Source organism: Danio rerio, chromosome 3, assembly GCF_052040795.2.
Source record: "Danio rerio strain M-AB ecotype USA chromosome 3, GRCz13ab, whole genome shotgun sequence".
Classification (NCBI taxonomy): Eukaryota; Metazoa; Chordata; class Actinopteri; order Cypriniformes; family Danionidae; genus Danio; species Danio rerio.
Window position 1 is genome coordinate 25,196,642 of NC_141023.1, and position 13,126 is coordinate 25,209,767.

The window sequence follows — 13,126 nt, forward strand, 5'->3', positions numbered from 1 at the left end:
GTCCCCATGGGGCACAAAAACAAGTATGTGTGTGTGTGTGTGTGTGTGTGTGGATGTTTCCCAGAGATGGGTTGCGGCTGGAAGGGCATCCACTGCGTAAAAACCTGCTGGATAAGTTGGCGGTTCATTCCGCTGTGGCGACCCCTGTGTGTGTGTGTGTGTATATATATATATATATATATATATATATATATATATATATATATATATATATATATATATATATATATATATATATATATATATATATATATATATATATATATATATATATAGTTGAAGCCAGAGTTATTAGCCCCCCTAAATTATTCTCTTCCCTGTTAAATTTTTTCCACAATTTCTGTTTAACGGAAAGAAGGTTTTTTTTCAACACATTTCTAAACATAATAGTTTTAATAACTCATATCTAATAACCAATTTATTTTATCTTTGCCTTGATGACAGAAAATAATATTTTACTAGATATTTTTCAAGACACTTCTATAATTATAATTTTGTCCTTTTTTGTCCCTAATAAAAATAATTTTGTCCCTTAATATTTTTTTTAATTAAAAACTGCTTTTATTCTAGCTGAAATAAAACCATTAGGACTTTCTCCAGAAGAAAAAATATTATTAAACATACTGTAAAAATTTCCTTGCTCTGTCAGTCATTTAGGAAATATTTAAAAAAAGAAAAAAAAATTAAAGGGGGGCTAAAAATTTTAACTTTAACTGTATATATGCACTGTATATACAAAACAGATTTATTAAACAGATATATTTATGAAAATATAATTTTAGTCACCAAACATATTTAAAAATTGAAAGATAATACAAATAAATTCAAGCAAAATATTGCAACAACAATACAACTTTCAAAATTACAACTATTTTTTTTTTTTTGCTTCTCTTGATTTTTCCTCTTTTTTTAAAATTGTATTTAATATTTTTCTGTAACATATACATTTGAGTGTACTAGTTTTTGGACCGTTATCATAAATTATTTTGTTAGATAAGCTCCAGATTTGGCTTCAGTACTGACTAATCTTGTAACCAGGGGAGTGACACTGACAACAGAGGTGCGAATCCACATGCAGGTTTATTAGAATAGTCAGGCAAGCAGTGGTCAATACAGGGGCAAACAGATGTATAAGGGCAATCCAGAGTCGTAGTCAAAATAACAGGCAGATCACAAGGCAGGCAGCAAACAGGATTAAACAAATAAACAAGGCGTGGATCAAAAACACGGAAAAATAAGAAAAAGGAAAATGCGTTGTTGTGTCACTAAACTGATAACAGTAGACAAAACACAGCAACAACTGTATGTTTGAGAGGTGTTCTTATAGTCCAAGTATTTATTCTGTGAGCAGCTTCAGCTGTAAAAGTCTAATCAGAGAAAACTTAGAGCAGGTGTGTGTGTTTGTGTGCTGCATGAGTGAATATGTAGTCCATAACATGGTGGATTTGTTGTTCATGTGAAAGGGAGTGTTTACCAGCAATCTGGGGTTGAAGATCGCTAGTGATCGTTACAAATTTAATGTATTTGCACAAATATAATATAAGCTTCAAATTAAAAATATGAATTTAAAAGTTAGATTTGTGAGGTGTGTACTTATAGATGTTGAGCACTGTACATGATATATTGAATTGAACAAACATTACATTTTAAGTTAATATGTCACTTATTTCTGTGATGGCAATGCTGAATTTTCAGCACCCATTGATCATGTAAAATGTTTCATATTGTTAGTACTAAACACTTAAAAGTATATTTTCAGGATTTTTTTAATGGATACAGCATTGTACAATTTTTACGCCTAAATATAAGGCTTTTTAAACTTTCTAAATAATTCTGGGTGGAAATAAATACTTTCTTTATACTTAAGTGATTTTTTTATTATTTTTATTTTTAAAGGAAAGTTTGATATTGATTTTGATCAGTGTAATGCATAATTGCTGAGTAAACATCATCTTTAATTTCCAATATCATCTTACTGACCACAAACATTAGAGAACAAGTGTGATTAGTTCTTTTAAAGACTAAGAATTAATAGCCAGTGATGGAGAAAGTCAGAGGAGTCTTACTGATACAGGGGGCGATGGGTGATCTGCTCTGCTGGTATCCTTTAGCACAGCGATTACAGGTGATGCCAGTCACACCATCTTTACATGGACACTGTCCAGTTGTCTGGTTACAGGTCTTACCAGCTGCACCAACAGGATGACAATCGCAGGCTGAAAAAAAAGCAAAAAAAACAGTGTTATTGATGCAGTGTTGTAATGACTACGTGAAGTTTATTTATAAACTAATTTCGAGAGGATCACGTGCTTATGATTGCTAGCGGCTGGATCCGCATTATTCAATTCTCAATGCACCAATCAGACGACTCCTAAGCTACTGTAAATACCCTGGGTTACGCACCACCACTATCTTCGTTTTGAAAAATCCCCCCTTCCACCCCTACTCCTCCTTCTTCCTAGATGGGTGATATGGTGACACTGTTGCCTCACAGCAAAAACGTCTCTGGTTCCAGGCTTTAGCAAACCAGCAGATGTTTCTGTGCGGAGTTTACACGTTCTCCCCGAGCTCACGTGGGTTTCCCTTGGGTTCAGCGGTTTCCTCACACCATCAAAAAACATGCAACTAAAGTTAATTGACTACTCCAAATCAGCACCATAGACATGCTCCTAGTAAGTAGTTATCTCTTAAGAACAACCACTATCTGTACATTAATTACCACAGCAGGGGAGTTCTCGAGATCTACCAGAGCTCAAACTCCCCTCTCGCCTTGCAGAGGGAGGGAGCCCCGGGCTTGAGAATCTTATGAGCTCAGGGCTCTCTCCTGGGACAGCATGCCAAAGTAACTTATAATTATTCATTTGAAATATAGTTAAGCAAAGGTAAATAAGGTGAAAGCAATTTAGTGAAAGAATCATCAAGAGTTTTGGATTGGCTTAATAGAATTGGCTCATAAAAGCAATTCAGTTGGGAATCAGACAATATTTATAGTGCTGCATGTTTTGAATCACTAAAATACGAGTTCATAAGAATCAGTCAATCAGGAATCAGAGCAATCTAGTAGCTTTTAATCCAATCCACTTTTCAATGCTTAATGGTTTTTAAAACAATTAAGTTTCCCCCCAAAAAAAAAAAATGTGTTGTTTCAGCTCATTTTAAATAAGTAGTTTGAGCAAGCAGAAAAAAAACAAAAAAAAATTTTTGAGTGAAATTCAGATTCACATATAGTTTAAGTCAGAATTATTAGCCCCCTTCACATTTTTTTCTTCTTTTTAAAATATTTTCCAAATGATGTTTAACAGAGCAAGGAAATTTTACAGTATGTCTGATGATATTTTTTTCTTCTAGAAAAATTCTTATTTGTTTTGTTTCGGCTAGAATAAAAGCAGTTTTTAATTTTTTAAAAGCCATTTTAGGGACAAAATTATTAGCCCCTTTAAGCTATTTGTTTTCTTGATAATCTACAGAACAATCTACTGTTCCACAATAACTTGCCTAATTAGTTAATGGGACACTTTCTGAGGTCAGATATAGTAATACAGGAGTGCCACAAGGTTGGGTTTCATCGCCTGTGCTTTTTGCCTTGTACACAAAAGATTGCAGGAGCACACATTTTAATAATTATATTATGAAATATGCTGATGACACTGCCATTTTAAGTCTCTTACACAAAGACATGGACCTATCATCCTACCACAGTGAAATCGATCATTTCATTCAGTGGTGTGATAAGAACTGTCTTGTGTTAAATGTAAAAAAGACACAAGAAATGGTTCTTGACCCACGAAGTGTTTCTGAACACAGGCCTGTGATCATTAAAGACACAGTGATACAGCAAGTCACATCTTACAAATACCTGGGGTTTTATATGGACAGTGTTTTTTGTTGGAGAACACACATTGAGAGTTGCACACAACTACAACAGAGGCTTTATTTCTTAAGAAGGCTGAGATTGTATGGGGTGGGTAGCCAAGCTAAGCCAAGTTTTTTACCAAGCTATGTTTGAGAGTCTTATTCGCTATGGAATCACAGTCTGGTTTGGAAACCTGTCTGTTCAGTTGAAAAATAAATTGGTTCATATGCAAAAAACAGCCATGAAAATTATAGGGATAAAACAATATGAGCCCATCCAGACTCTATACGAACAGGCGGCTATAAAAAGAGCAATACGTATTAGCGCTGATTCTAAACATCCCCTTTTCAGTGAATATCAGCTGTTACCATCAGGAAAAAGACTGAGAATGCCAATGTGTAAAACTAATAGACTGAAGCTTTCGTTTGTTCCTACCTCCATAAAACTGTTGAACTCTACCAATAACACTGCTCCTGCAGTACGCTAGCACTTGACTGGGTTCTGTGTTTTATATATTTATACTTATATACGATCTTATTCTGTAAACAATGTATGTTCTTAACTGTTTGTTCTTAATTGTTTTGTTTTATTTATTTTTACTGTCTGTTTAGACAATGTTGTAGCACCTTTTATGCCCAAGACAAATTTCCTCTCGGGGACAAATAAAGTTAAACCTAAACCTAATTACCCTAACCTGCCTAGTTAACTTAATTAACCTAGTTAAACCTTTAAATGTCACTTTAAGCTGTATAGAAGTGTCTTGAAAAATATCTAGTCAAATATTATTTACTGTCATCTTGACAAAGATAAAAGAAATCAGTTATTAGAAATGAGTTATTAAAACTATTGTGTTTAGAAATGTTTTGAAATAATCTTCTCCCAGTAAAACAGAAATTGGGGGAAAAAATAAACAAGCGGTCTAATAATTAGGGGGGCTAATAATTCAACTACTTGTTTGTGTGCTGATTTGTGTGTTTGGACATCAGATTACACAGCTTTGATTCAGCAAAAAGAACCAGCTCACACAAGTCACTTGTTTGAGAAACAGATCACACATGTTGCACTATTGATAAAGTAAGAATAAATAACTTACATGAGTAATTTGGTCAGATTATACAGATTGTACACTCAAAAAAATACATTTGCTATTTGTTCAAACTACATGTTTAAAATGAGCTGAAACAACACAATTCTATTGGAGACAACTTAACTGTTTTATGTTCCATCCACTCAAATTGTGTGAAATTGATTTTGTGGAACCCAGTGTTTTTTACAGTCTACTTTATATCTTAAAAAGTATTGTCACATGTAAGCTGATTTGTTGAGACAACATTGTTTTTTTTTCTGTAAATTACTTTTTTTATTATACATTATTATTATTTTTATTTCACACAGACATTCACAACTCGGGTGGGCCGAAACATAATTTATTTTGTTCATCAGCAGGGAAGCAGCAGGTTGTTCCCCTCAAAAAGATATGAAGTCTGGAACTTCACTTCACTATGGAAACCTGTTTGAAATGACATTAGACTGAAATGAGAACAGTTATGCCCCACACCTGTGTGCGTGCACTGAGTCTGGATCCTGACCAAAGTTCCATGCGAGTTTCTTTGTGGACAGCCAGATACTCGCTGCGGGTCTTTGTATGTTTTAAAACCTTCCGAGATCTGACATAGCATTGTCATTTGCCGAAGCTGCACACCGTCTGATCAAGTTTCCGATGTAAAGACTTGGCAAAGCATGGCCTTGCAAAGAAAGGCTGAATAATGTTCCTATTAACGACAGAACAGCCTGTACTTCAAAGGTGCTCTGGCTAAGCTGTTAGTCGGGACGATCACGTGTTAAAATGTGAGAATTTCTTTGTGCGCTCGCCCTGCCAAATGTTTACCATAAAGCTGCTTTGTTTGAAGTCCCAACTTAACTCTTCCCATCAAGCCGTTTTTATGTTGCCAGGGATTCATTTGGAAATTATATAAAGTGGTCCAGCCTCAAAGCTCCCGGGACTAAAGAGAGCTGATGAATATTAGAAGGCACTTCTTGAATTAGTAACAAAGGCAATTGTTGGTCTCGGATTTATGTGTGCCCTGGAGAAGCTGTACACAGTCAAAATAGTGCCAGAACAGAAATGGTTGTTCTGATGAGATGAGCCGTTTCCTCATTAATCATTTGGCTTTTTTTCTTTCTCTCTCTCTCTCTCTCTCTCTCTCTCTCTCTCTCTCTCTCTCTCTCTCTCTCTCTCTCTCTCTCTCTCTGAGTTTTTATGCAACCTTATAAGTGGTTGATCTGAAACACACTGGATACTGTAGGCACTTTTAAACAGCTCTCATCACTTAACACACGCAGTTCAGCTCACCTGCTAACACTCATGCAATCAATTTGTGTTGGGACAACATAAAGGAATTAAGTTTACTTATTAGATTTTACAAATATAAATAAATTAAACATAAAACAAATATGTTGTCACAAAAAAACTCAAGACTTGTGTTGTTTTAGTTCATCTTAAATAAGTAGCTTATACAAAAAGCAAACAACCTTTTTTGAATGTATTAAAAGTTAATAGAATAATATTAAAATGTTATATTACACTGTAAACCCAAAAGGTTAAGGTAACTCAAACTATTTGAGGAAACTGATTGCAACAAACCATTTAAGTTCAAAAACTGATCCTGAGTACTTTGAACTTAATCCATTTGAGTAAACGAAGCAATCTGAGCACAGTAAAACCCAATACATGAAGAGAACTCAATCCAACTGAGTACTGTAAAACATAAGTTAAGTCAACTCAAATCATTTAAGGGAAAAGGGTTGCTACAAACCATGTGAGTTAAAAAAAAAAAAACGAATCTACTGTATATAGGTACTGTGAACTTACTCCATTTAAGTTGAAGTAATGAGGTATTTAATTAACTCATTACCTTCAACACTGAGTTTAAAACTCTTTTCAAATGAGTAGAATTTACTTTCAGTATATTTTGAGATATTTTAAGATATTATAACAAAACCAAAACCACAGATCAAAGACTTATTAGGTGAAACAAGATCTATATTGTTCTGTTGTTCTGTCATTCTGTTTTGTCAGTCTTTCAGTCGTTCTATAGTTTTATCTGTCATCTATCGGTCTTTTGTTTTAATTATTTTAATATCATTCTCTCGTTCTACTGCTATTATTCTATGCAATATGGGCTTTCTGTTTATTGTGCTGTCTATTATTTTATTGTTCTATCTACCGTTCTATTGTTCTCTACATTGTATTGCAATTTTATCCAACATTCTGTCAAGTCAACAATCATGGGTTAAAATTACAAACACAATAAAATATCTGAGCTAAAGTCTATGTGAAATATAGATGACCTGGGGTGCATTTTCCAAACTGCCTCATTCACACTAGTAGCGATTTTGTAGCTGCCTGTTGCTCTGGGTGGTGATCTGCTGCAAAGGCAGGTCTGTGTAGGTCTTAAGGCGGTAGACGGAACTCACAGGAAGTCGCTCACTCTTCGTTGAAATGAACGGTCACTTGTCTCTTTTCCACTGCAAGTCGCACGTAGTGTGAATGAGACTTAACTTGTGGCCGAACTACCATAATATAATGCATTGTTTGGGAAATAAACAATGTAGTGACAACTGTTTCCTGAAACCATTCAATGAAGAGAACATATTCATTGGATTTATTACATTTTTAAGGTAAGCGTTGCAAATAATGTACATGGGCTGAATTTAAACGAACAAATTAAGTTAGACATTATTAAATTGAATTAGTTTGTTTAAATTCAGCCCATATACATTGTTTGCACTCACTAATGCTAAAACAAAATGAATTAAATCCAATGAATCATTTTTTTCAGTGTACAGTAGTTCCTCTGTTGCATATCCATCTTTTGTTTGTATCTGTCCTGGGCTTTAGCATTTCTCTAAAGAGAAGAGAAATCTCTTTATTGTACGTTGTTTTCTAGATTAACGGTACACATTGAAGAAGTTTGTAAACTAAAATGTGTTTAAGGAAAGTGCTTTAGCGTCAGTGGATCAGTTTCATTTAGATTTCTATCACTGTTCCCCATCGCTGATGACTTGGCTGATGTTAATAAATGCGCCACAAAGTGGTGGGATGCTTTGAATTTCAATGTCCACTTAGCAATCTGTAAAAAGCAGCTAGAGTTGTGCACTTAAGCCACCCACCAACCAGCCCACCGCCTGCTGAATTACGACAGTGCTTATACGCCTTCACAGACGACCCTACAACTCCACAGCACATAATCTAAAGCAGAGCTGCTAATAATTCAGCTGTAGTAAGAGGAGATGCTGGGGAAATGAGTGTGGAGCAATGCGGTGTTGACTGTAAATTCTCCTGGCTGTTGAAAACTCCTCTTCGTGTTTAAACGAACGGTTCACCTGAAAAATGCTAATTCTGTCATCATTTGTTCACACTTAAGTCATTCCCTATAGGATTATTCCATTGGCTAATTTCTTTATAATTATTTTAAAGGGCAACTAAGGCTTTAAAGGGAATGTTCACTCCAAAATAAACATTCTGTCATCATTTAAATACCCTTGTTTTATTCAAAATCGGTCTGAGTTTCTTTCTTCTGTTAAAAACAACAACAAATATATATATTTTGAAGAATGTTGATAGCTAAAGAGTTGACAGTAGCTGCTGACAGTCATTTTTCTTCTTACTATAAAAGTATCTTGAACGCTACTGTCAACTGTCTGGTCACATTTTTAAAAAATATCAAAGGAAAAAAATACAAAGGAAGTGTGAAGAACTTGGCAGTAAGCAAATGGTAAACTGTCTTTTTTTACATTTAAAAAAACTTTAAAAGCATGAGACAAGAAGCTCACTTACATGCTGCATCTAAAGTATGCTTCATACCTCTGAAGCTGTAGTTATGCACTAGTAGCCTGCAGAGGGCAGTTAAATGCACTGAACATGTGAACTGAACTAATCAAATTCCTAAACTATTCATCTGCTTTGGGAATGGAACTGATTGGTAAAATCATGATTTAAAAAAATGGTCAACACAGAGATCTAGGATGTTGTTATGTTTTCTAAGTAAATTTTTTTGGCACTAATGAAATATTTTTTTTAACATTTGTTTGTATATTTGATCATGCATATACAGTTAAAGTCAGAATTATTAGCCCCTCTGTTTATTTTTTTCCCCAATTTCTGTTTAACGGAGAGCAGTTTTTTCCCCCAACACATTTCTAAACATAATAGTTTTCAATAACTCATTTCTAATAACTGATTTATTTTATCTTTGCCATGATGACAGTAAGTAATATTTTAATATGAATTTTTCAAGAGACTTTACAGCTTAAAGTGACACTTAAAGGCTTAACTAGGTTAATTAGGTTAACTAGGCAGGTTAGGGTAACTATTGTATACTGATGATTCTGTAGAATATCAAAAAATATATAGCTTAAAGGGGCTAAAATTTTTGTCTTTAAAATGCTTTTATTTTTTTTCTAGCCAAAATAAAACTAATAAGACTTTCTCAAGAAGAAAAAATATTATCAGACATGCTGTGAAAATTTTCTTGCTCTGTTAAACGTAATTTGGGAAATATTTAAAAAGAAATGAAAATTCAAAGGCGGGCTAATAATTCTGACTTCAACTGTACTTTAATAGTAACTATATATTTTTCTTTTCATTTTAGATGTATGGAATAACTAGTCTTTCAAATTCTTCTGTATTCAACTTAAGTGGAAAAGTCAAATTTAAAAAAAATCAATAGTTATTAAGTAATTTTTGTATGAAGTGTTATAATTTACAATTCAATTATAAATATTTTTGGTATGCTTTATTAATTAGGATTGTGTATCAAATATATTTATAATTTAATTATGTAATAATGATAAACATTTACTGTAATAATAATTATTAAGAACAATTATTATACAAACTTGTGATTAATATGTTTACTGTGTCTTTAGTACCTACTTTTACTATTGGATAGCACTGGTGGGTTGTTGGTTGGGGGAATGCATGTTTATTTTTCATTTGTTTTTGTTTAATTATTATTTTTATGACTGTTGTTCGTTGTTGTTTTTTTGTTGTTGTTGTTTCTTTTATTATTTATTTATTTATTTATTTATTTATTTATTTATTCTTTTCAAATGCCTAATTGTTAAAATGTAAGTTTTATATTTATATGTATTTTTTAAAAAGTGTATTTTCAAGTGAATGTCTGCTAAAATTTCTAATAATAAAAATATTTAAATAACAATAATTAAACTTATGTAATGTTTTATTGTAAAACTAAAACTAAAAGTATAAAAAGGCATAAACAAAATGTATGCTATATGTTATCTGAATTACCTGAATTGCCTTACAGTGACTAAAATGATGACAAAGATAGATCTGGTCTTGGCTCTCATTTGTACTATAGGTGCTCTGACATTTCGTTATTTATGATAACACTTTATTTTGATGGTCCATTTGAGTACTGTCTGCTTTATATCTGTTGATACTGCTCCTTCAACAGACATTTAACTGACTATCCGAAACTTTGCAAGTACATGTCAACTTACACTAACCCTAACCCCAACCTAACAGTCTATTTATAATGTAATGAGATTTAGTTGGCATATTAATGCAATGTACAGTTACTTAAATTCAACAAACGGACCATCAAAATAAAGTGTGACCTTATTTACAACTAATATTGTAAAAATTAATATTGTAAAAAAGAAATTTTCCCAAATGATCTCCTGCATAATTTTGCCTAAGCGCCTGGCATGAAATTGCATTTTCCATCCAAAACAAGCATAGTGAGGTGGTTGGCTGACATGAACAATAAATACAGCAGTCTACTATACAACGTCAGCATGCTGAGGAGTTTGTCACCAGAGACAAGTGAAGCAATCAGCCTAACAATAGTGACTGGAACTCTTCAGTATTTCCCGGACGAGCTTTGACCCTACTGGTCACATACTGTATGTTAAGGTCATTACAAGAGGCCGCTTTTGTAAAACTAGCTTGCCTGTATCCCTTGCATCAGGCCTCCAAGCATCCCATATATAGCCTGAGTAAATGTTTTGGCTGGCAGGGGAAACTGTTGAAAACCATTTGTAACCTCGACTGAATCGCATGCATTCCTTTTGTGATAATGTAACATGGGTAGTGTTTGCCATCCATCACATCTGCGCTTTGGATCCCGACAGGCTGCTAAAAAATTAAGCTGATCGGTTAGAGGGCTCTCGTATCAATTATGCTGCGGTCTGTGGAAGCTTTTAGTCTAGAGTCACATGAGAATACAAGTTATGTTGGGAAACGTGCAATAATACAGATTGCTTTGTGAGTGAATGGATTGGGAGAACATGAGACATTGTGAAATTCATCTGTGAACCGACAGTGGATAAAATGAAACAATTCACACCTGTTTTTGTACGTCTGATCTTGGACAGCGTTCTCTGACAAGCTTAATTTCCTTTCACAAAAGTTTTTTATTCATTATCTCAATCAGGTACTGTTCCAAAACTCTCTAAATTGCAAGCAGTTTACAGTGATTGATTCGAGAGTGATTTCTACGTAAGCAACAGAAATGCCATATAACAATCCTCATTCGAAATGCATTTAAATATGTAAGGGATAATCAACATATTGCAATGCGTTAAAGGATTTTAAATGCACAACACATAGACAAAGATCAACCTGATTCAAAGCAGGAGTCATTTAAAATCCTTTAAAACATGATAAGCTATTGATTATTCTACTTATTCCTTTGTCATTACCTAAGATGTTGACAATTTTAAACTGGTTTTGCTAGTGCAGCACAGTATTTGATAAAATTTTCATCCGTTATGACTTTATATCTCCTAATCCCACATTGAATTAGTTGTCACAAGCAGACAGAGACAGTGCATGAGTGTAAATGACACAGGCATATCTAATAGCTCATTTGCTACTATTTTGCTCACAATTGTGAGTTGGTTAATCCTCATTGGCTCCCTGGTGCAGTACATGTTGTTAGGGGTGTAACGATACACAAAAGGCACAGTTCGGTTCGGTTCACGGTTTTGGAGCCACGGTTCGGTTCGGTACGGTTCGGTTTCTGTTTGCTGTGGGGTTAGGGTTGATGTCATGCTAACAGTAATGCTAAGGGACAATTCACTTAATAACAAGAACATCTTAACTTTTTCTTTATTAACTTTGTCATCGCATTTTTAGTACAGTCAGGATACCCGAGTAAACAACTAGAATTAAATAAATACCTCCAATATAGACTAGTCAGAAAAAAAACTATTCTCTTTAGTGTAGCCATCTTAACTAAGTAAACTAAAATTAAATAAATAACTGCAGTGTAGACTAGTGAAAGATCTTCTTCAAAAACACCATAATATCCACATTCTCCGATGAGACGCTTGATCTCTGTGCAGACACAGACGCTCATTTTTGATTATCTATGGTTTCATTTAGATAGATAGGTTTCCGTTTAAATTAATGAAAAATATACATATAATGTGTTTGTAAAGTGTTTTTTCATGACATATTCACCAGTAAAATACATTGCGGTTGTGTCTGAAACTAATGTTACACTGTAAAAAATTTCCAGGTTTTCACAACAAGTTACTGTAATTTTTCACAGTAAATTACATTAGTATCCCTTCACAGTATTTAACAGAAAAATTCACAGTAATATGTTGTATTCATATTTTTATTGTGAAATTACGGCAGGTAGCATGATTACAGCAAATTACTGTGAAAAAGACTATATATTTTGCACGTTAGTTATAGAAATTCAAACCTTTTTTTATTTCAACGTAGAAATTAATACAAATTAACTTTTAACAGATAATAACAGAATGTTATAGCCCCCAAAACGATTTGGTTACCAACATCTTTTTGGTTGTACTGCACCATTATTTAATTTTTTTTACAGTTAACATAGAATAGGAAATAATATTTAATGAACATATCTGTGTGCTTAGCCAAAACATAATAAACTGGAATAAAAAGTAATTAATTAATGAAACCAAAGACTGTTAAACAGCCAAAAATTATTTCAATGTCAGGGTAAATGTCTCCTTTAGACGGTTTCATGAGTATTGGGCACTTGTCATCGCCTGGAGGTCACTAATCTCAGAATTATATATATATATATATATATATATATATATATATATATATATATATATATATATATATATATATATATATATATATATATATATATATATATATATATATATATATATATATAAACCACAGATTAGAGTTTTAAACAACTACATTCTAGCATGAAAAACAGTTAAAACTACATTTTCTGACGCATA

General features: G+C 33.3%; 2 protein-coding genes across 9 annotated transcripts in view; one reads left to right on the forward strand and one right to left on the reverse strand.

Annotated features, from left to right (window-relative positions):
- Positions 1–13,126, forward strand: part of pik3r6b (phosphoinositide-3-kinase regulatory subunit 6b) — a 146,697-nt gene that overhangs the window by 53,629 nt on the left and 79,942 nt on the right. The window lies entirely within an intron of this gene.
- ntn1b (netrin 1b) overlaps positions 1–13,126 on the reverse strand; it is a 105,254-nt gene that overhangs the window by 45,425 nt on the left and 46,703 nt on the right. For all 3 annotated transcript variants that reach the window (XM_087242074.1, XM_087242073.1, NM_130998.1), the window contains 1 exon segment: positions 2,067–2,216. In XM_087242074.1, the coding sequence (XP_087098200.1) occupies positions 2,067–2,216 (150 nt within the window).